The sequence below is a fragment of the Etheostoma cragini genome, chromosome 11, assembly GCF_013103735.1.
Source record: "Etheostoma cragini isolate CJK2018 chromosome 11, CSU_Ecrag_1.0, whole genome shotgun sequence".
NCBI classification, from domain to species: domain Eukaryota; kingdom Metazoa; phylum Chordata; class Actinopteri; order Perciformes; family Percidae; genus Etheostoma; species Etheostoma cragini.
The window spans coordinates 8795474-8819244 of NC_048417.1; the positions used below are offsets into that span (position 1 = coordinate 8795474).

The window sequence follows — 23771 nt, forward strand, 5'->3', positions numbered from 1 at the left end:
CCAGACAACAAACTGGACTGGACAACACACACCAGCCACCTGGACAGGAAGACACAGAGCAGGCTGTACTTCCTGAGGAGACTGCGCTCCTTTAACATTACAACAAACTGCTGTGGATGTTTTACCAGTCTGTGGTCACCAGTGTCCTCTTCTACACTGTGAAAAGAAAATAGAAGGCCAACACAAACACGGACGAAAGGAATAACACGTCCACACTGAATGGAAGGGGGGACCTAATTTTAATGTTGGTTGCTGGGGTAGCAGAGGGGTGACAGAAATATACAGGCCCAGCAAAATCCTTCTCAGTGTGTTACTGTGTAGTATGAAATCGTACCCGGGAAGAGAAATTTATAAAAAAAAGTATGTAAAAAATGTTAAGAAAACTTTCAAATTAACCAACACACAACCAAATCTAACCTTCAGGGAACGTTCCCGCAACCAAATACGAATGTTCCCAGAACTGGGAACCAAAGATTGTTAGCTGGTCGGTTCTTTACACCGTTAGTCTTGTTAATAATAATGACCGTTAGGTCATTTGTGATCATTAGATGGAACATTACAACGTGTAAAAGTATAGTCACTTTAAGTCTATATTTCAATTAACCTTCTATTCCATTGTTTTGCATGTTTTGTTAGGCTCTGATGCATGTCAAAAATAGTACCCCACAACGCGTTTTTTTAACTAAAAGGAATAGCCTTTTCTTTTTATTGTTGTTCTGCATAACTGATCTATATCTATAAAAAAGTGTCTATCTAAAAATCCTTATAACTGTAATATTATAATGGGTTTTAGAGTGTCTTTGTTTTAGGTTTTGAAAAAATAAATCTAACAAAACTGTTGTTTTCTGTCCAAATTCACTATTGTAGGTTGCTAAAAGAATGCTTTGAAAAATGTTGTATGCATTCTTTGTTTTTGTCTCTAAAATCCCACTGCTGTCTTTTATTTATTTGTTTTGTTAAAAACGTATATTTTCCATTGTTATTTTAATGTTTATATTTTGAAAGGCTTGTTTATTCGTTTCCGACGGAACCCTGTGTAGCTTTACCTCTTCGGCTTCATGAAGCTGGAGCCGCGCATCCGGGGCGGAGCCACAGCCAGACAGGCCACGCCCTGTCCAGTTCAGACCATTGAGGCATTCAGGTGCCCTCAGAGACGGCAGAATCAAAGGTTTAGGATAAAATTGATGTTCAAAATAAATAATAAATTTGGCATATGAAAACACCAAGCCTACCAAATAAACATTGAATGTAGTGGGTTTAAATTACTTAATTTTGATTTATTAATTAATTCATATTAAATATATATACATCCACATGTTTCTTCATCGTGTTGGTAGAAACCAAACATTATACATATACACAAATAAAAATTCAAATTTAAATCACCAATCTGAAATTTTGTAATGTGGCGTTGCTACTGCTAGTGCCACTACTGCTACAGGAGCCAAATACATCTTACCAGTCTGTGTAAAATGCACAAAACAACTTTCAACTCAAATTCATGTTCATGATTTACATGACTCTTTCTATATTTATATTTATGCTGTGACTGATTGTCACATTGTCACGGTTACCATCTGAAATGCACCGCTGTTTCAATCCATGAGTGGAAGCACAGTAGGCTACATCGGATCTAGAGCAAGTGAAGTAAGCCTTGTGATTTTAAACAACCCTTCTTCTAGCTCAGCCAACTTTAACTGATGTGCTTCCTTCTTTTCACCAAAGCTTTGCTTAGTGTCCTTTTTGGAACGGTGCACTCTGTCTTAAATGCATGTAAAGGCAATCAATTGTTATTACTACTCATAAGGTGTCAATGAATGCCTTACTCCGAGGGTTCACAGGTCTATAATTTAATTCCTAAAATATAACCTTGTTTTTTTGGTCTTGGCAGTTGTTGATTTTTTCTTTTCATTTTTTATGAGTCTTATAGGTGAGTTGTGCAGATGATCTCAGGAGTAGTAGTCTGGTCTTTAGCTGATTTCCCATCATCCTCTGGAAGATGCATTGAGGCCCATGGCCACCTGAACCTGGAAGCCAGATGAGGAGAGCTGCATTATTCAGGTGGCACATAGGCAATGCTATTTCATTTTACATTGTGCAAATCGTGTTCTATATTTTAATATGTATTGTCTCTGTCTCTGTTCTTGTGTCTAAGCATCCATTTAAAACAAAGCCCTTGTGTTTTTCATTCATTCATGCACTGTGCTTATTGTTATGCACTAAATCACCATGTCAAATTCCTTGTATGTGCAGCAAACCTACTTATAAATTAAACTGTTTCTGATTCTTCTGATATCTTGTCGTGTGTATAAGATTAGTTTAGTTCATTTTCCAGACTTTTTCTATGCTAAACAACAGGGGTGGGAACCGTTTCCCACCTCGCAATTCAATTCCAATTAGTTGATTATCGATGCATCTTGATGCAACAATATTTTTTACAATTTTATGTACATTTCCATGCGTGTTTAAAAAAAATATGTATTCAAATCTGAGTTTGTTTGATTTTGACATATGCAGTATTTGTCACACAAAAGTGGAAATGAAATGTTTTGTCTACTGGGGTTTTTATTTTGTACTGATTCCATGCTTAAGCCTTAAACGTGCTTGTAAAAGTCATCATCTCTCATAGTAATCTTCCATGTCAGAGGCTCAGTCATGTTTTAAGGTGGAGAATTGGCTTCTTAGAACATGGAACATGAGGTGGTCAGATGTAATGTGATAGAAGTGGATGAACAACCTTATGTATTTTATGTCTTATTAGATTATGTGGACCAGCATATATACATTTTTTTTCCTTTTGTGTGTGTGTTTTTTTTTCTGCACTCTCTCCTAAACTCTAAGTTGTTGTCCATTATTCCGTCCTTTTTCAGTCACTCTGTTTTCTTATTTGTTCTTTTCTGGAGACCGTAACTTTTAACTAAAAATCAACACATTCGAAAAAAGAAAATTATTAATTTATCAGAATCAAGCTTTGAATAATTTTAGAGAGAATTGGGATGCATCAAAGAATAGATTATTTTATCCATCTGTACAAAAAAACTGTATCACCACTCAAATGTGCAGACTGACCGCTGTGTTAGCGCCATCTGCTGGATGGTGTCAGGCAGCGGCTGTTTGAAGGTCTCTGGCAGGAAGACGCAGACCAGAACACTGAGCACAGACAGGGAACCTACAACGATCCATGGCAGGAACTCATTGAACACAGCTGGAGACAAAACCAGACCAGATCAATGACTTCATTCTTTGTACGACACATCCCCCTATAAGCACTACATTCATCCAAAATCCCAAAAGAACGGATACATGTCTTGAAACCCCACTAGATCAAACCAAAAACACAACAAAACTCTAGATGTATCCTCAGATTTTAAGCTAGAGTGCGTAGTTTTTGTCTCCACCATGAGGAATTCTAAGTAATGAAAACAATTTTGTCGGTGCATCCACAGCATACAAGCCTTCCGTGATTGCACTTCAACCCACCCCTCCTCCACACAGTTACTATATAGTGAAGGAAGATACAGACGATTAAAAAAACATGATGAACTCCTCAAAAGAAGTAATTATCTTATCTCAAGATTCTGCGCGCAACAAGTCGCCGGACATAACATTTTTCTAAACACAGCCATGCTCAGAAATACAGAGTGAGTTTTGTGGAGCAAAATTAGTTTTGCAATGGTTTGAATGTAACGGACATTTTCTATTACATAAAGTTATGCACCAACAATTTAACTAAGGGCACCTGAGAAGAGTTTGTTTTTTTGACATTTGGGTGAACTGACCTTTTAAAAGCTCAGACTAAATGCATCACAGTAGGAGCCTCACAGCAACTAGTATTGACAACACCACTAGGCCTACTACAACAATTGTTTTGTTGTAATACGTTATTGCAGTATTTATACTCTATGTACTCCACAGCTTAAAGTTTGAAGTGAAAGGTCTCACCCAGCTGCAGCAGGTATGGGGAAACAGAGGACCCCACTCTGGAGAACATGGCACAAGAGGACATTGCTGTGTTCCTGATGACTGTGGGAGACAGTTCACCAGTGAACATGTATAACACCCCAGCACCAGCAAGAAGGCCAAATTTACCGAGCAACACCAGAGTCAGGGTGAGAGTTGGATAACCTGCAGGGAGGAGAAGGGCTGTGAGTTAACAATGAGGAAAATAAACCATTTCTGAAGCACTGAACCATGAAGCAATAGACAACTCACCAAACCTCTTCCCCGAAAGCCATCACGCAATCATACCATGACTAGGCCTGGCGAGCCTGTTAAGCTTTGTATTTCTTGATATGTGTTGAATGCATGTTTCTGCAGTAAGAGAGATATTTAGAATATTAAGATTTAGGAGGTGATGTGTTTTTAATTGCAAACTCTGTGTTTATGTGTTCTAACATGAACTGCCATTGTTAGCATGCGTGGCCATCAAGTATACTACATGATGCTACATATCTGAAATCAAGAATCCATTGTTTAAAAAACTTGGAAGAATTACGATCATAAATCTGCATAAGTTATCGTTGCAAACTGCATAATGCGGTGTTCAAGAACAATAATCCATGACAGGCATATCAAAGGGAATGTGGCTTAGTGAACAACAGAATTTGCAGAAAATAGATAATTGTTTTGATTTTATTCAAAAACATGAATATAATTAATAAAGAATGAAAGCGGTGGGGGAGTGCAGCTAGCTTGTTCTAGTCTTACTCACTGTACAGAGTGATTTGGATGAGAAGCAGAGCTAGCGCCCCCAGCAGGGTGAAGCTGATGTACGACAGGCGGCGAGGAAGACTGCGTGCCGCCAGCCAACTGGCAGCGTATGCTGGGAGCTCAACAGCCGTTACCAGGAAGTAGTTCAGGAAAGGGTTGCCATAGAGACCAGACATATTGAAAGACAGTCCAAAGTAGCTCACACTTAAAGAAAACCTGTAAACAAGAATTAATTGTTTGCGCCCCATAAGACTAGAGGAACAATATGAGTTAAAATGTAATGTAATGTAAACTAAAGGATTCATCCTCTGGACAGCGGGAATGAAAAACTGAATATTAGATGCTGATATAATTGTGGTATGTAAGAATGTAAGATTTGTCCTGATAGTGGTGCTAGTGGGTTGGCAAAATGATTAGTAATCATGCTCTGGGGACAACACAGTAAATTTGATGGAAATGGATGGACAAACCACTAAAGTTCTTGAAATTCATGGGAAAGTCTTGCAGTTTAAACGTGTTTAAACTCACCAGATGAGCCAAAGAATAAATGTAATCTGTCGAATGTTTGCAGTCCTCAGCAGGTCCAGAAAATTGGGGGACTCTGTCTTCTCACTTGTTGCTTTATCAATCTGTGGAAAGACAAAAACTGCAGTACAATGCACACCATGCTTTAGTGCAGAGATCCTCAACAGGGGGTCCAGGGCCCCTAGGGGATCCTCAGAGTTACTGCAGGGCCTAAAATAAATCTAGCATATTGTTAGCAAATGTAAATCTGCCTATTTGATGATAGGTTTACTGGCCCATAGGTGAGGTAGTCAATAAGGCCATCCACAGTTAATTTAAAGGATTCAATGTGCCACATGTACGTCTAGTATCAGAAAATGATTTATTAATGACAATTAGGATTTGAGTAGCTTAGCATTGTATTCAAAAATGTATCTATAGAGGCTTTAGGCTGCCCTAGAGGTTATTGTAGGCCCAGGTGGGGAGAGGGGGGGGGTCCCTTCTCGGTCTCTCTTTTAGTTGGCCCTTGCCTTAAAAAAACATAGAAGACCCTTGCTTTTGTGTGCGAAACAACACTCTTACGTTGGCTGAGAGGAAGATGACATGTGGAGCTTCCACTTGGTTTTCCAGAGCCGCTGATCTCAGCAGTAGTTCTGCTTCCTGAAACCGGCCACGAGACACCAACCAGCGAGGAGACTCTGAGATCAACCTGGTGGACAGACATTTGATAATGGTTTGGTTTAAATTGGAGAAGGACTCTAGATCACCCTGCTTGATCCCTTTGTATTATGCACAGACTCTTTCTCATTCATTAAGCTATGTTAGGACTAACTTAAGGAGTCTGTCCACCTAGGTAGGAAATCATCAGACAACCATGGAGAACATTTGTGAAAAAATGTTTTACACATTTGGGCTTTGGTCTAAATGTATTTTCAGAATATGTGCACAGGGCTTGAACATAACATGCAGTAGGGCGTCCCTTGAGTGAGGCGTTCCGATGTGGCTGTCTGGGCAGGAAACGCAGTTTGAGTCATAGATCCATGAAGGCTGGTTGGATGGCAAACGGTTTATGATACACAGAGACAGGTGTTTAGAACAGTGGAACGTTATCATATTAAATAATACTTTACTGTAAGGTAGAGAGTAAATGTAAAGTGTCAATGTAACACAGTAATTTACTAGGAATGTGCACTTGCATGTATTTGATCCAAATGGCATTGCACTTAACTTTGGCAAGAATTGAACCAGGTTAAACTTTTTTTGCTGAATGATCCTGTGTTTCTTTTGTGAAGACCACTCTCAACAAGGGTGTAGTTTTTTGTCGGTCTGAACAAATTCTTTTCTTTGTTGTACATCAAGGTACAAAATCAGGTTGTCAGTTGGAAAAGTTGGACAAATTAAATAACTGGTCCCTGACATATGTCTTCTTGTCCTTTCTGTCATATAAAAATATCACTTGCAAACTAATTTATCAATTAGTACACAAAATGCAGCTATATCTTGTTCTGAGGTCATCTTACCACCAGAGGGGGATACAGGCCAGGCCGGGCACAGCCATGGTCAACGACAGGTGTCTCCAGCTCCTAACCAGGTAAGCGGTGACAGGCAGCATCATCATACCAAACACGTAGACCCAAGGCAAACACAGGTTCGAGAAGAGAACTCTAGTTGAACCAATCAGGATCTCTGAACCTGAGGAGGAAACGTTTAAAAAGTGTCAGTGAAAGACATTAACTTCTCTAATGGACCTTTAAGTTGTTTCTGTTGTCAGTGCACAAGGATAAAATAAATATGACATTACAAGTAGAAAGATATCGGCCATCTAAGTGAAAGTTTGACATGATGACAATTGTTCATCAGCATTTATAAAAACTTCTTTCTCAACAATACAAAACACTAGTGTTTTCATATATGTTATGAAGATTCATTTTTGGGGTTTAAACCACTGACTTTGTATGTATAAAAGGCCAAAACAGACAGAAAAGTTTTCTTATCAGTTTGGGCAGAGTCAAAGTCACAACAACACTAAAGCATGCAACCAGTGGAAAAGAGGATAAAAGCCAGCAGTCACAGAATAAATTGAAAAAGCCATACCCAGAACAAACGCAACTATGTAGCTGGTGATCTGACCCAGGCCCAGCAAAAAGAAGAGCATGGTGAAGACGGGCCAGGACGGAGCAAAGGCCACAGCACTGCTGAAGATGCTCAGCGCGGTGATGGCACCGAACAGTACAGGCTTCCTGCCAAATCTGAAATACAAATACAACAGATTTAGATATTAAGAAGTCAAAGAAGAGAGACTGTAGTAAGATATTGTTGGAAGCATGACAGTCATCCAGGTTTGAAGCAAACCATGAAAGCTTGATTTTAATGTAGGTATGTACATGGTTTAGGTCTCTACATTTTAGGACCGTTAGTTATCCAAATTATTGTACATTCTTTCTACATTTTTAGTTTACATATATTGAAGAAGACCTTCATCTTTTTGGGTCAATGCTTGGTTAGCTCACAGCTAAATAACTTCACGTCTCCAAACTCTAGCAGCTGAGAACAGCAGTAATAAGGCAAACAGTTTAAACTGAAACTGAAAGTACCGGTCAGAGATCTGTCCAGAGATGAAGCATCCGAACAGTCCTCCCATGAAGTACACGACAGAGGTCAGAGGCTGTTTCCACTGGTCCCTGCACACCAGGTTAAACTGGAAGACAAGAGACATTTGGGAATTCTGAAGCAGCCATTCACACATTAGAGACAGTCATTGAGGGTCCTGCTCCTCTGAGCCTGGTTCTCTAATGTGATTCTCCTAAGAGCAATGCTCTCTCTAGTCCATATGCTCCCAGCACAGTCCTACAGCATCAAGGTTCTTTAGATTCTGGTCATTCAGTGTCCATTTCTTTAGAAGTGGTTCTTAAATGTCCTGCTGCTTTAAGCAAAGTTCATCAGAATCTGTCTCCTGTCTGCTGTCTGCTTGGTCCTCTAGCATCAACCTCCTTAGAGCCAGGTCCTCCTTGTTTAACTTCTGTAAGCTCAGTCCTGCTTCTCAGAATCTATTCTTCAGTATCCATAATCTTAGAGATGGTCCTCCAGTGTTCAGTCCCTCAAAGCCCGGTAATTCAGTGTCCAGCTCTTCAGAGGCCTGTCCTCTAGGCTCCAGTTCCGACCTGCCCTAAATGCTGGTTTCAACACCCTCCATTTTGCTTGGTTTTGGTGGGGCTGTGACATTGCCTTTTCTATGGCCTGGTTTTTTCCTCTGGGCCATCTTCCTCAGCTTTTCTACCTCCCTGTGCCAACGATTTGGATACCAACCCAACATATGTCTCAGCCTCACAAATGACATGAAGCTAAAATAAACTTTACAGAGCTGCCTCAAAGCAGTCCATGGACATAAATCCCTTTATAGTCAGGGATTTTATTATGTTGCTTTGGCTGCCTCTGTATTTCTTGTATATTGTATAGTTATCTGCAGAGTACACTGTTTTGGCAACTAATGTACATGATATTAATGCACGTTACATTTTTGTACAAACAAGTAATGAGACAAAACGTAAGCCAAAAGATGTTACTTTGAAAAACTTTGGAAACTTAAAGTTTATTTAATTTGATCACTTTTCCTCAGTGAACTCAGAAGGTCAAAACCCTGTCAGAAGTAGTTTGCACTGTGTAAACAGATTAGAATTGCACAGCAGAAATTAATATACAGCTGCTTTTCTTTGTAGTTGCACATACAAAATAATCTGACTAAAAGTTTAATCCAGATTCATTAACAAACACAAATAAAATGTAGCCACTGCAGCTGTTGTACAGTAGCCTAGAAAATGTGGCATTACACCACACAGATATATGTGAATGCAGAAGAAACCATGCAGTCATTTCCAGTTTTATCAAGGTACGTCAATGATTGGTAGGTCATGACGCATCAGTGTTTTACAGGCAGAAGCGGTTCTGACGAGATAATAATCTGGAGACTAAATAACCCACAGTAGATAAAGGAAGGTAGGAAGGTGTGTGTGTGTGTGTGTGAGTGTTTCCAAAATTCCATATTAACAGATGCAGCAATAGCTCAGTACCTCAGTGACTACAGTAGACTGGTAGTGCTCAGTACTGTAGGTCCATCCATCTTTACAGCCCTCCTGCTTCAGGCTAGAGAGAAGAAACTCTGGACCTGATAGGTTGTGGATCAGGTCCAGGCTTGGACTGGTTCCCAGAGCAGACAGGTTCTGCACCAGGTTCAGCTCATACCGGCTACAACTGCTCCTCTCAACCCGCCCAGCCACCTGCTGACCAGGAAAACAACAGCCTCATTATTTCCAACTTGTGTTCCAGCAACAAGAGGTGCACCCAAGCAGACCACATTAGTTCTGATCTGCATAAAGATCACTTCCTGTATCCAAAGCTCAGAGTCAATGTTTAACTGCAGCTGCAAACTTCAGGGGAGTCAGGGCCAGCATAACAAGTCTTTTGTTTTATTTTATTTTCAATGAAAAGGAAAATGTTGTCTTAAGCTCTGTTTTTGGTCTCCACCATCAACTGAGAGAAAATATCTGGTACTTTAGCTGCTAAATCCTCCACTTTGTAGCAGCAATAGTTCAGTTCTTTATTTTCCCTGCTGATAAATCTCATTTGCAGTCAGCTAAAGAAGAATAAATGAACAAAAACAAAATACTATACAAAAACAAAAAGTACAAAAATGTTTCCTGTACATACAATATACAGAAAACAATTATACACAATACTACAGCACCAATCTCTAAACAATCTAAAGTAAATGCACAAAGTAAGCTGAAATGTTACAGAGGAAACAAAAGAGTTCTTATTCCTACTGCTCTTGAACTAGGGTAAGATAACGTAAAGGGGGGTGCTTTGTGAAGTCGAATATAGACCTGGCCTTGCAAAGTATTTGCTGGTCAGAGATAGCTGTTAAGAGGGTCTGTGGGACACCTAACACCTTACCAACCACCTCGACAACATGACTTCGGTGTTTTTTGTCCCTGACGTTCAGACCATACCAGGCAATCATGGTAAATGTAAGAACAGATTGAATAAAAGACTTATAAAACAAAGTAGTTGCTAGCTGTGTATGTCTGCTGTTTGGTGCTAAGAAGGTAATGTACAGTGAGTTTATAGCTAAAAACAGCAGCTTGCTATGAAAAAAATGACGCTGTAATACAACATACCCTCATACATAAGTAGATTTCCAAAACCTCCCAAAACCACACATGCGACCACTCTATTTACTACTACACGGTGGTGGTTCAATCATGTGACCAAATCATGTGACCAAATCATGTGACGATTCTGTTTAACGTAATGGCTGCAGTTTTAGACACTTAATAAACATTGTGAAACAGAACTAGTCAAGTTAAGGCACAAAAATATTACTCAGTGATTGGCTTAAAATGTGTCACATAAAACTATTAAAATTAGGACCTGACTTGATGTCATTGTGACATACTAAGATCATAGCTAAAGGTCATAGGTGAAACTCAGTTAATTTCAAAATGACCACTGACTTTTGGTTTACATGGGACATAAAGCCAGATATACTGATTATATACAATTGGAAACAATGGGTTTCAGTGCCACTTGTGGTCTGATAGGCTCTTTACGCAGAACTTGGCGCTCTTATACTTTGTCACCTCATTTCCTAATTTCCTCTCACGATTATTACTTCATCCACAAGAGATCGCTGGCGAACAAGAAACGTAATAGTCGGTTGTTTTGAGCTGCTCGCTTAATCAATCCATATAGTTGTTTTCTGGGTGAGGACGCACTGTTGTAATAATAGAGTGTAAACTTAAACTGTAAGGTTGTGGCGCTGAGGGGAAATTCAGAGTTAAATCAACTTTGAGGAGAGATTAGGGTTAAGGTGGTTTTAATCAAACCAAAACAAAGATTATTTCCTAAACCAAACTAAGTCCTGCTCGCGCATAAATCGTAACCATAACATCATAAATTAAAAATGTATAACCAATACAATTGATATGTGCCCCTGATGAAGGGTTCTGATCCAAGAAAACTTAAATGTGTTTAAACGCACAAATAACTAATTTTAGAGGCTTTTAAAGTCAATTTAAAGCTTCAATGTTAGAGAATTGTTTTTGAATACCTTTAAAAAGTTGTATATTTGATTAAAGGCTGATAATGAAATGAAAGTCTTAATGTATTAATCACTTCCTTCACTAGTTATTCAGTTTTGAACAGGCTTGAAACCCATTCTGACCATTCTGGTTCTGACCTGTACTGGGATGCTGGTCTGGATCCAGTCCTGGCTTAGGTTGCTACTGTCTGGGATGTGGCATTGGTGGGGGGGCGTTGCCAGCAGGAAGATGACGGCCAGGAGGTTGTATCCACTGGGGATGGTGGTGAGACAGAGCAGGAAGAAGGTTCTCTTCTGAAATGGGCCCCACGTTCCCAGGAACGACACTGACGCCTCATAGTCCTGCACTGTAGTGGACTCTACCCGACTCATATTTTTGCTTTACATCTGCAGTCTATAATTTTCATCAGTTCATTCATTCAGTGCTATAATGTCCACTGAAGTATCTAACAATCAATGCACAAAGATCTATATTAAAACTACAAATAATTTTAAAACTACATGTAGAAATACTACTCTGACAAAGTAATATTATAACAATAAGTTCAAAAGCTACCAATATATACGCAATACCACAAAAATAAGTACAAGTACTCTCTGTTATCACAAGTATAACAACAACAAAAAACTGTTCTTCCACATATAAGCACTACAATAAGTGGAAATTGTTTCTCTCTGAACACAAATACTGTTAATACTCCTGTTGCAGCAGTTGACAGCTTCTCTCTGGATCCCTCTGAGGCTTCACACTTATCCCAGACAGGACACAAAAACTCCACCTCTCCTTCCCCTCCCCCTCTCCTCCTCTCAAAAGTCTGGGTTTATTGTGCAACTACTTGTTGCAACTCATGTTGGGAACATCTATACTTCATATCAGAAATAGACAGAGAGAGTGAGTCTGTCTGTCTCCCCAATGGGGAGAAACATTGTGTCCCTTTTGAAAGGTAAACATGAAGATTAGTGGCCCTTAATGAAGAAACAGCTAAAGAAAAGCTCTGTTTAATTAAATAAGGTTGAGGCTATAAAATGTTTTTAGAAGTTTTGTACATAATTTTATAGAAAACATATTTGTCATACTTCAAATATAATGTTTGATATTTGTCATACTTTAAATATAATGTTTGTCTATTTATGGAGTAAAGGCAGAATATGTAATGAGTGCAGTGAGTATCAGCTTACTTTTTGTAAACACACAAGTTGATCCCTTCTTTCACGGCTCAGAGCTATCGAGAGAGAGAGAGTGAGCCCTCTTTCACATCCCACCAATGACCAGGGTGGGACTGGGTTCTCTGACCTGTGTTCAACCCTTCTTTTCGCAATTCAAAACAAGCCAGTCAACAAAAGTTGAAGCCTGGTCACGACAAGTCAGATTCAGCCGGGGTCACAACTACAGAAGTATACATAAACACACAACCTGAGAGCAATGCATCAAATTACATTACGTGCTGGAAATGGGCATCGTAGTTTACACATCATACAACAGCTAACATTGTGGCTTACTCCAGTCTAGCCGTACAAAACCAGAACTAGTGCCATGTAGCTCTTTGTAGCTGTCATTGTCAATTGTGATGTAAAAGTATTGTTGTACACTGTTGTATTGATGTAAGTTATTTTAAGACCTGAAAAATGGTATGCTGTATTTGCATATCCAATTACTTTGTCATAAAATGATTTTGTGAAATAGTGGCAGGACCAAATGAGCTATTTGCTTCCGCCTGCTCCTTCTTGAAGGTTTTAATTTTTTTGTTTTGTCTCGCAACATTGTTGATTGTTCGAAAAACATGAATAAATAACTGAAACAAAATTGTACAGAAGGCTATTTTTTTATGATCATGTCACAGAGGTTACGTCCTTAAACACAAATAAAAAAACATCAAATACTCAACAGATTTTGTGGAGACAGAAGCTCTATTCTCCTACACATCATTAATTATTCAGTTGCAGCAGTAAATAAGCAAGCCATTTTAACCATTATTAAGATGCGAGGAGAACTTTTTGTCTTTGTTTGATATCACTTCCAAGTAAAGTTAGACATTGCTGTCAGCTTCCGGACTCATTACAAAAAGACACACTGATCTGCGTGCTGGGTGCATGGGTGGTGCTGCATGTCAGAGAAATAAATTAAACATTACATTTGCATTCTAAAGAGAAAAGCACTGCATATTATACTTTTAAAACACTCTCAATTAATTAACTTCTTTGCTTTGATAGCCAACCGTACTGTCCAAAGATATCTCTCAGGGAAATACCCTAATTAACATCACTAACATATTTCTCAATGTCCTGCCCTAAATTGACTTTTCACAATAATCTGGTTTGTTGCCGACAGGTAAACGTCTCACAGAAGGTCAGTTATTGTGTTCCTGTAGTCTGTGTGTGTAGGTGTTATCATGGCATTTACAGGGTCATGATAAGTGCAAGTTAGATGACTCAAGTGAAAACTCATCACCTTTTAACTGGCCCGATCATGTATTTCCACAAAGCAGGCGATACCACGTGAACACTAAATGATTAAACCAGGTAAAAGCTTCCCATCCAGACCAGTTCTCTCTCTCTCTCTTTGTCTCTCCTGCCTGTCCAATGACCTCCGATGGACTGGTTTGTTCAGGCTTTTCTACTGAAGAACAAAAGGTCTCAGCAAATCTCTGTCTCAGCAGGTCTTGTTCCCATGTTATCAACTCAAACCTGTTTTAGAGTAACAGATTTTTTTTTAATGGCATTTATGAGTCAACATGTGCCTTGAGGTTTCAAACTGCTGTGTAACACGCTTAACACACATTTTTAATTAAGTAAAAGTAGCAATGTAAATACTATGTTTCAAATATTAGTTAATTTAAATTTATAGTATTAGAATCAAAATATATTACCAAAATACCCAAGTAAAGTACTATAAAAGCTTTGAATTTACTTAGTCACATTGATTTCCCAAGACTTACTAATGTCACATGAAAACAGGTCTCATGAAATCTATATGATGTATTTTTGTTGATGACTCAAATCAAGCAAGGGCTGATATGAAGCATTCAGTGCTTAGTTTAGCTATTTAGTTTTCCGTAGAAGTGGTAGCAAAAAGTACTGAGGTCAATGCCTCGGAGCTGGATCAAAATCAAAAAAGCTAATAACTTTATTTAAAAAGAATGCAGGACAGATGTATGTCAGCTTGTAAACAAATAAATCAAAGTTACAGAAAAAAATAAAGAGAGAAATTTTACATAATCTCAACCTGACCAGTTTGTGTTTGCATATTTGCATCATCACCATAAAAAACAAGCTCTTAGAATAAATATTGTACATAAAGAAGTGGATGGAGGTGTTTTGCTTTTTAACACGTTAGAGCAGGGGTCTTCAACGTTTTCCAGGCCAAGGACCCCCAAACTGATGGCGAGATGGAGCGGGGACCCCCTAATTATATATATTGTATAAAATTGTGTTATATCAAACTGGTCCTATAGTGCCATGTGTGCATTGATGACTGAAAGACATCTTCTGCCTCCATTTATCTGTTTAGTACAGTGTGTTGAATTCATGTTAATGTGTATTTAAAGACATTTCAATTGGTGGAAAAAATTGCAGGGGGGGGGGGAATATAAAAAAAAGTCTAATCAACCAAAACCTTCGCGACCCCCATGCAGTACCTCCGCGGACCCCCTAGGGGTCGCGGAGGTACAATTGAATGCTGCTGTTCTGAGCTAAATCTAAAAGACATATCTGTATTTCTTAAAGTCTTCTCTGAACTGTTCTTTGTTTTATTATGAATAGCTTTATGATTCCATTAAGTTTCAAAATTGTTTCTGAAATTTTGTAATGGTGAGAATGGATGTGGAACAGAGCCAAGAGGAAGTACAGAAGTGTAGTTTTCTCTCAGACCACTTGAATTACAACATGCTAAAAGATTATGATGATATTCTTGCCCAACAATGCCAAAAATAAATTGCCTAAACAGCTTTGAAGATTTTGGAAATCAGGATTTATTTGTTTTAAATATATTTAGTGAGGGGGAAAACACACAAAAAATGTCCAACTAAACATGTGTTAAAAACAACTCCTGTCTGGTTAAGAGTTGGGTCCTGTGTGCAGCTGTTTAGGTGAAGGGCTTCTTTAAAACACTTACATTTGCATGCCCTCATACCCTCACACTCACACACTCACAATCTCAGTTTTCAGCAAAAACTTTTTGACAGTTTAAACCAAATAGAAAAGTTTATATAATGTCAACTAGAACTCTTCAATTCAAACAGTGCATACCTGTTTGTTTCATTCCAGTATTGCAATTCAGCCCCAGTATCAGCCCTTGGCCCAGTTTCAAGACTTGACCATCACTGGTCAAGACTCGGCCCCAGTGTCAAGACTTGCATCCCATATCAAGACTCTCAGGGCTCATTATTGCTGATAAGGAAGCAGAGCAAATAGAAAAGCAGCAGCTTATCTGTACATTATTGCATCATGATGACATCATCAGACAGAAAAGGAAGTTCAGTCAAAGAGTTCAGAGCTTCGTCTTTGAAAGTTCAGCAACATTTGAATTGACACTTTGTCTTCTTTTTACAGTTTGCATGTTGATTTGATGGAGAACAGATACCGCACCATGAAACCAAAATACTGCATAGAAAAACACACAAACTTATAATGTCCTTAAATCTATTTGTTCATAATTGGAAGACTGAGATGCTTCAAGTTCTTCAGGAGGAGGCAGGAAGACAGACAGAAAAATATTGACCATTTGACACCATAGAAAATAAAAACCACTTTCATTATACAAAGATTTCTGCTTGTATTATTTCCAATGTATTTGATCCAGTCTAAAGTCTTGTCCACACATTGTTCTTTAAACTGTCTTTTCATCGGCATGGCTTTGACATTTCAAACCAAAATGTTTAGATAAAGACTTTGTAGATTATTGCTTAAAAGTAATAACCTTTGTGCACTCAATTTGTATGCTGTTCATTAGACAATTTAATAACTTGCTCGAAAAAATAATTTGAAATATTTATAACTAATTAAATAACTGCTTATAAATATGTTTTTGTATTTACAAAAATAGCAGCAATGAATTTACTGACATTTATTTGTATATTTTCAAGTGCATCCTTTAAAAAAAAAAAAAAGATACTAGATTAGAGTACTAATACAACACTCACATGCCCATATGTTCATTTAAAGAGTTATTGGTCAATGTAATTGTTCCTCCTGTCCATACTGGCTGTAAATACACTGTGAACTTATCCTTTAAGTCTTTTTCACCCATTTAGATTCAACGCCCTTTTAACACTGACTGCTTTACGATGCATTCATGTGGTGTCGGTATAGACTAAAAAAAGAGTTCCAGAATGGGAAAAATGGTACAAGACTTATCGAGTTGACGCCATATTACGCAGAAACATGGCGGACGAAAGGAAATCCAGGCTTAGTGATAAGAACCCCCCCCCGGTCACACACTTTACGCCACTGGCCTGACTTCTGTAACCACATACCGTCACTGAGATATCTTGCAACTGTGCAAGATGCAGTCACCGAAGTGAACAGGTGTGTAGTTGTCATCAAAATGAAGGGCAAGGTCAAAAAGGGGTGTGGTTCAAGCAAGGCCGCTGGAGGAAGTAGGAAGATAGCCAATAAGAGAAGAGCCTGCAAAGTGAAGTGGACTCTCAACAAACCCCCGTTACATCATCTTGGAGGAGGAGCTTTTACACCTCGTCTTTAAGTTTAACGTGTTGAGTTTTTTATGGTTTCTCCTGGTTCTGTGAAGCTGTTTCACGACTGTCAAACAACTTATCGAGGTCAAATATATGCTAGCAAAAGCGATCTACTAGCATTGTTGTTTGTTAGTAAACACAAGACCAACATTAGACAATCCTGCTAGTGCCCCCTAAAGACTGCAGGGTTCACTACACACAATTTGAAATTGATGGACAGACAAAAAAATAGACTGACTTTAAGCAGGGAGAATCAGTTAGTTTGACAAAATAATCTCAACTCAAATGTTCACTTAGGAGCTTTCCCCTTAGCTTTCAACCCCACACGTGTGGCCATACTATCTGTAAAAACAAAGCATTTAAGCCCTTCAAAGTTAAGTGTCTGGCAGGCTGCAAATGGTTAGACAACAACTTCTTTCTCTGTACCAAGATGTCGAAAGTCATTATGTGATTGTATGTGGTGTGTTTAACCAGGTCCATGATAGTAATAGGCTCTTGTCATAATATGAATAACTGTATCCTGAATATATTGTGTGATAGAGACCCGGGAGAAAAACCCAAATACACCTCAGCCCCAAGAGACTGTATGAACAGTTGAAAAGTTCAGAATAAAGCTGGTAAGTGGCTGTGATTATTATGTCACACATAACTTGCTTATATTAAGATATACATAGAGCCTTAAGAGCTAAAAGTAGCATGTGTATCCTGAGGGTGGCACTAGAAGAAAAGGTTTGTGTAATGTCTCTAGACCAGTATTAGATGGACGGAAAGATCACACTGTTGATTGAAAGTTGTGAAAAAGCTTAGGGTGAATATGTTTATATACAAACTCTAAAAAAACTAAAATCAACCAGAGAAGTTTTTACATTTAGTTTTACCTCATGGAGAGTGAATAAGCTTGTTAAATGTATTGATTAAGTACAGTACTGAAAGACGAACACATTGTTGGTTCTGGTCTTTTCAAGGGATTTGGTGACAACAAGAACAGTTTAGAAAAAATGCTTGCCTTATCTTTCAATTAATTTTTCTGCTATACCTTTAGGAACGAGTTGAAAATGAGTACAGGGACGTCTGAGGGAGGACACCTGAGGCACATGAAGACATCTGCAGTAGTATTTGTTCATTAGGACGTCTGACATCAGGTTGGTGCTGGTTAGCTCCTCCAGCAAGAGCAAGAAGAGCTTCTGTTTTCAGGGTAGATTTGTTTAGACAAAACAAAAAACTCCTCCAAACTCTAAGGACCCGAGCACAACCAGACCTGAGTAACTTGTCCACCTTTGTGTCTAGACTTTTTGGGTATCATTGAGACATTTTTTAAATTGTGCTTGTCAATTCCGGTTCCTCCCAAATCCAGGTTCTGATCCTTGTTACCTTGGTCAAAACAAAATATATTAAAAACAAAACTACAGCTTTATTTTCAGTACATTTGGGCTGCCACAAAGAGATATTTTGGGTTACTTTTTTGGTAAAAATGTCAAAGAAAGAAAACTATAAATATTCTCTACTGTATGTTTCCATACACAAGTTGAATGCTTTTCTTTCTTTTGGATGTTTTGAATCTGGAGCATCAAAATGACAAATGGGGACAACAAAAAAGTAGCATACTAATTTTTTCCCCCCAGACAACTTATTGCTTACTTGGATAAATTAATCACAGGTTACTGTTGTGTCAGCTGTGAAGTATCAGACCCGAGAAGAAGATCCAGACAGAAGGAGGCATTTCTGTCCTTTCAAGTTTCCTTTTGAAGGTTGCAGGTTTGAATCCTTGCAGCCTTGATGGCAGAGCTTATGTCTCTTCTTGACTCTTCCCTGTCTCCAATAAAATGGAGGTCAAAGGTCAACAGTTTGACTCCTCACCACGAACGCTGCCATCAGTAGGGAGTGAAGAGGATTGATCCCTGGCTCGCTCTGATTGGTCCAGGAGCTGGACGCAGGAAGGAGGCGGTGAAGAGGGATGAAGAGGTTGGAGGACGAGGATGGAGTGAGATGGTAGGGGTTAGGGGTGAGGAGTTGGGAGTGAGGAGAGGGGAGGAGGAGAGAGAGGAAGAAGGTAGCGAGAGAGGGGAGGTAAGGGAGGAGGGCGGATGGGCAAATGGAGTGGAGAGGAAGGAGGGTGAGAGGGAGGGCTTCACCAAATCCTTCTTAGGAGGAGAGAATAGGAAACAAGGAAAGAAGAGGAAGGGAAACAAAAGGAGAGAAGACAAGGAGAGAAAACAAGGAGGGCAACCATGAGGAGACAAGAATTGTGAAACAAGGGAACAGGAGAATAAAGAAATTATTATTATATACAGTGTATTTTTTATTGTCTCACCATTATTGATTTATATCAACATTCATCTAGTTTACTGATTCCTTGATCTGCACAGATCTATAATTAATTATGGTTCATGCTAATAAAGCGAATTAGAATTGGAATTAGAGTGAGAGGTAGAGAAATACTTACAGTAAGTGAGGTGCGCTGCTGTTTGTTATAAGGGCTGTATTTGGGTTTGCTGGGTTTTCCTGCCACTCTGTCCTTGTGCCTCCTGCTGGAGATGTGCTGCAACAACAACAAACATTGACATTATTCTGTGGTTCCCCTTATGGTCTCATATAGTTAACCTGTAGCGAGTCCAAAATCACTTCCTTTTTTATGACAGTAGATCTGTATAAAGTAGAGTAGTAGTTAGTATAATGTTATTATAATATGTGCACTGTGTTTTTACCTGTTTGAGTTGGATCTCAGAGTTGACATGGACATCACAGATCTGGCAGTGGAAGGTTTTGTTCTGCAGGCCGGAGCCCTTCAGTGCAGAGATGCTGCCGTTCTTCAGCTTGGCTCCGGCTCGAGGGTAGGCCTTGATTGGCCCGGCACCGCTCCGAGCCTCCAGCATTGTCTTGTGCTTTGAGCCTGCAAACAGAGACACAGAGAAACTAAACTTCTATGAAACAAGAGACATAATGACAATGAAGAACTATTAACTAATTCCCTTCCTTTCAGCCCACTAGTTCCCGTTTATTTCTATTGAAATCAAACTGCAGAGACTTGAAACTTGATGGAGACAAATAATATATCTGTATAGTAATCTTCATCATGTAGTAACACTAGTGTTAAAAGCTCCCTGTTGTTGCATTCAAGGATGCATGTGATCACTCAAGCTTCCACTGAAGAGATGAAAAATGGCAGCACATACAAATATTAAATAATCCTTACATCTTTTTCTTCCTCACCTGCATTATGAGCCTCCAACTGAGACAGAGAGTTGACGGCAACTTTACACAGAGAGCAGTACAGCAGTTTCTTCGCTTTTTCCTCCTCCGACTCCACTGAAAGAGGAGCATCCTGGGTAGAGGCCTGGGAAGAAGGAGGAGGAGGAGCTGGGGATGAAGAGGAGGTGACAGGAGCTGGAAGAGGATGAGGCGGAGAGGCTTGTGAAGAGGGGGAAGAAGAGGAAGAGAAGAAGAGGCCTGAAGCGGGGAGAGCGGTGGGAGGACTGGAGGGAGGAGGCTCACTGCTAGAGGAGGGGGAGGCAGAGGAGAGAGGGGAGAAGGAGGGGAGGAGGAAGGGTTTAAGAGGAAAGGAGTCCGTGGGGCTAGATAAGAGATCTGGAGGTGAACAAGGCGGAAGAGAGGAGAAGGAAAAGGAAAAATTAAAAAACACGCTTTGCTAAAACAACCAAACTCACTCCATAATAAAAAATCAGTGACAGTATTTAGATCAGTGTTATTAAAATGAACCTGTGTGCTGATCGTTGCTTCTGTTATCTGAGACAGGAAGGGCGGGGCAAACGGGACTTGTGATGCTCCCATTGGTCTCTCCAGTAATTGACAGCTTGGCCTTTGTCTTGTTCTCCTGAGACTTGAGCTTCTTTGCGTGACGACTGCCTCTAAAATGAGCTTCTGCCTGAGACTGAAGAAAGAAACGTACAGAGAAGTTTTAATTTTCTGTTTGGGCATTTTTCTTTCATTTACTATAAGTCCTGATGTAGGGCTGCCCAACTAATTGAATTTGAATCATGATCACGATTTTGACTTCCCACGATCAAATTTGCGTGATCAAGCGATTATTTAAATGTCATTTCATAGAACGCTGAGTTTTTTTGCATAGCGCATCTACTGCTCCGTAAACCACCATCTGATCATGAGCCAGTGAGAGTTGTTCCCTGCACGGGGCAGCTTAGTTTCTAGATGTAGATGAGTATTTTAGGTCTACTCGGCCTGTACATCAACCACCAGGAGTTGGAGAGCCTAAGTTTTGGGATGCAAATGGACTTAAATGTAACTTGAAATGTGTAACCAGATTTGTTAATGAACAATTTAGACCGAGTTCTGACTGTACAAAAATGTTCAATTGTAATAACGTCAATTTGTTCAAGTATTGTTTGCTTTTCCAAGACAAATTTCCTTTGGGACATTAAAATCCATCTCATCTTATAGGTGTCACCACACACAGTGTAACAAGCCCAGAGTGACAGTGTGTCACCTCAGTACATAAACCTCCAGGTTAACAATGTCCTGATGTAACTGTCCAGACGTTCCATGACTCAGCTTTAATTCAGTTTATTAGACTGAATTAATGCTGCCCTTTTGTACCCCTCTCCTTGTCTCCTCTCCTTAAGAGTAATTCTTGTTTTTATGTTCACTCATGAATAATTTAAACAGCTCATAAATTAGTCATGTTTGACTGGCATGTCACTAACGATTCAGCTTGTTATCCCTCAGCTGTCATCATGTGGATGAGCAGTGTCACAGCACTATAATAATATAGATGTTAGGTACAGTAAACCTGATTGCACACCTGCTGTTTTGAAGGAATGTCTGACAGGATCATCCACCAAACAAAAACAAGCTTCACAACGTTTTAAATTTTCCTTAGCAGTTCTCTGTAGACAAAAGTTGTAGGCATGTCCTCAGGAAATCTTTTAAAGGAACAGTCCAACATCAACTTCAGTCAGTTTAATCTATGTGCTTTGTAAAACAAGATAACAATGCAAGTATCAACAAATAGGGAGAACTAATATTAGCGAGAAAACAAAATTAAAATTTTAGAGCACTACTGTACGTTACATTATATTCTGTAATATTCTGACTGTTCAGAAACGTTTTAATTCTTTCCTCAGTTTGGTAACAACAGATTTGTAGTTGCTAAAAAGCAAGCATTTGTAAAGTAGCCTAACATCTACTACACATAGTATAATAGCTAAAAAGCAACCATGATTTAGATGATAAGATGTGCAGTAGGGTTCATCTCTGTGTGTCCAGAGATACCGTAGGTCCATTGTGTATTTTGCCTAGCTTAGCAAAATGACTGGAAGCTTTTTCAAAACTGAAAAAAGTGAGAACACCTGAATAATTTTCAGCGTTACAAATCATAAAACTCTGAGGACTCCTGAGGAGTATATATGAACTGCCATCAAACAGAGAGTTAGAGAGTTAGTCAAGACCAGACCCTAAACCATAACAAGTAATGTCGGCATTAGCTAGCAAGCTACTGCTAATTACTTTTTTTAGCTTATTCATTTCCCAGTGCTGAAACCACTGAGATTGATCGCAATCGCCATGGGCGACACTAAGCTCTGCACAGAGCCGCTGCGAAATAGTCACGGGAAGGAACTTGTTTTGGTGGAATGTGTACGTCAAAAGTTGTTTTAATCGTGCGAGAGAAAACTCAGATAGTCTAGCTAGCTGTCTCAATTTACCCTGCAGAGGTCTGAGAAGCAGTTAACCATATTCCTCAAAAGTCAACCAAAGTTTAAAATTCCAGAGTTAAGGTTGACAGTTTTGGTTATAAGGATGGGAAGGGTATCCTATATAAAAGGAACAATACTATGTTTTATTAAATCATCTTTCTCTCTGTCTTCTATGAATTTAGATGAGAAGATAGATGTCAATTTCATCTCTAAGTGTAGCTACAGACATAGGTCCAGTATATTCAGCCTTAAGCACATGGACTGGAAGCAAGGGAGAACTGCTAACCTAGCTCCATCAAAATAGAACAAAACGCCTTCCAACAACTCCAAAGCTGTGGTTAGTTTCAGCAACGGTTAGCTTTGGAGCTATTTGTCGACCAGCAACTGCTGGGCATAGTGACTGCATCTCGAAATTACTGTCCATATTGAGGAGTTGCAAGGTTTGAGTTAGCTGTTGGTTGGTGCATTTATGTCAGTTTCACTTTTTATGGATGGCTAGCAGTGTCCCCTTGCTTCCAGTTCTTTTGAGAAGCTAGGCAAACCATGCCCTGGATGGATAGAACAATCGGAGATGAAACTGATATCAATCTTATCATCGGACTCTGGGGAAGACTGAGAATTAGAGGATTTCCAGAAATGTAACATTATTCCCTTGAATGTGCTTCAAACATTGATCACAGCAGAACCAGAGTGCAGAGAGATCACGTTACAAGAAGTTTATCAAAGAAACATAATCAAACTCACCAAAGAGTGGCAAAATCAGATCTAGAAGTTAAGCACAGTCACTTACATCAGAGTTAAACCTCAGCTGGCAGACGTTGCACGAGATGACTTGTTTCTTCCTGGGTATAAAGGTAACGCCAAAGGTGTGGTTGATGATGGCTTTCTGCACCGGGTCCATCTGCAGGATTCACACAGAGGTCAGAGATCACCAGCCTGCTCAGGAATGGCTGAACAATGATGACAGTGTTGCCTCTTGTCTCTTTATCACAGTCAGTGTGTAACGCCTGCAGCTACAACACCCTGTCACTGTTACTGTCCCTCACACACACGCACACACACACACACACACACACACACACACACACACACACACACACA

At 39.3% G+C, this 23771-nt stretch overlaps 2 protein-coding genes across 4 annotated transcripts in view; both read right to left on the reverse strand.

The window, feature by feature from the left end:
• Positions 1–1900: 1900 nt before the first annotated feature.
• LOC117953245 (solute carrier family 22 member 4-like) lies at positions 1901–12072 on the reverse strand. 3 transcript variants are annotated; one of them, XM_034886074.1, is made up of 11 exons: positions 11450–12072; positions 9282–9491; positions 7809–7912; positions 7309–7463; positions 6735–6906; positions 5797–5923; positions 5239–5339; positions 4712–4926; positions 3943–4125; positions 3070–3205; positions 1901–2027 (listed from the first exon to the last, which is right to left on the reverse strand). In XM_034886074.1, exons 1-11 carry the CDS (start codon positions 11681–11683, stop codon positions 1925–1927), a joined length of 1740 nt encoding a protein of 579 aa, XP_034741965.1. In that variant the 5' UTR covers positions 11684–12072; the 3' UTR covers positions 1901–1924. The 3 variants fall into 3 exon arrangements, with proteins under 3 accessions (XP_034741965.1, XP_034741966.1, XP_034741967.1); XM_034886075.1 differs by having other exon boundaries at positions 9282–9488; positions 11450–12071; XM_034886076.1 differs by lacking the exon at positions 9282–9491.
• A 6565-nt stretch (positions 12073–18637) lies between these two features.
• Positions 18638–23771, reverse strand: part of znf385b (zinc finger protein 385B) — a 27571-nt gene continuing 22437 nt past the window's right edge. Inside the window, exons 5-10 of the mRNA XM_034886021.1 lie at positions 23461–23580; positions 20719–20890; positions 20212–20586; positions 19707–19891; positions 19445–19540; positions 18638–19142 (exon numbers count right to left, since the gene is read on the reverse strand). Coding sequence (XP_034741912.1) covers positions 18873–19142; positions 19445–19540; positions 19707–19891; positions 20212–20586; positions 20719–20890; positions 23461–23580 — 1218 coding nt within the window. The 3' untranslated portion in view covers positions 18638–18872. The remainder of the gene's footprint in view (positions 19143–19444; positions 19541–19706; positions 19892–20211; positions 20587–20718; positions 20891–23460; positions 23581–23771) is intronic.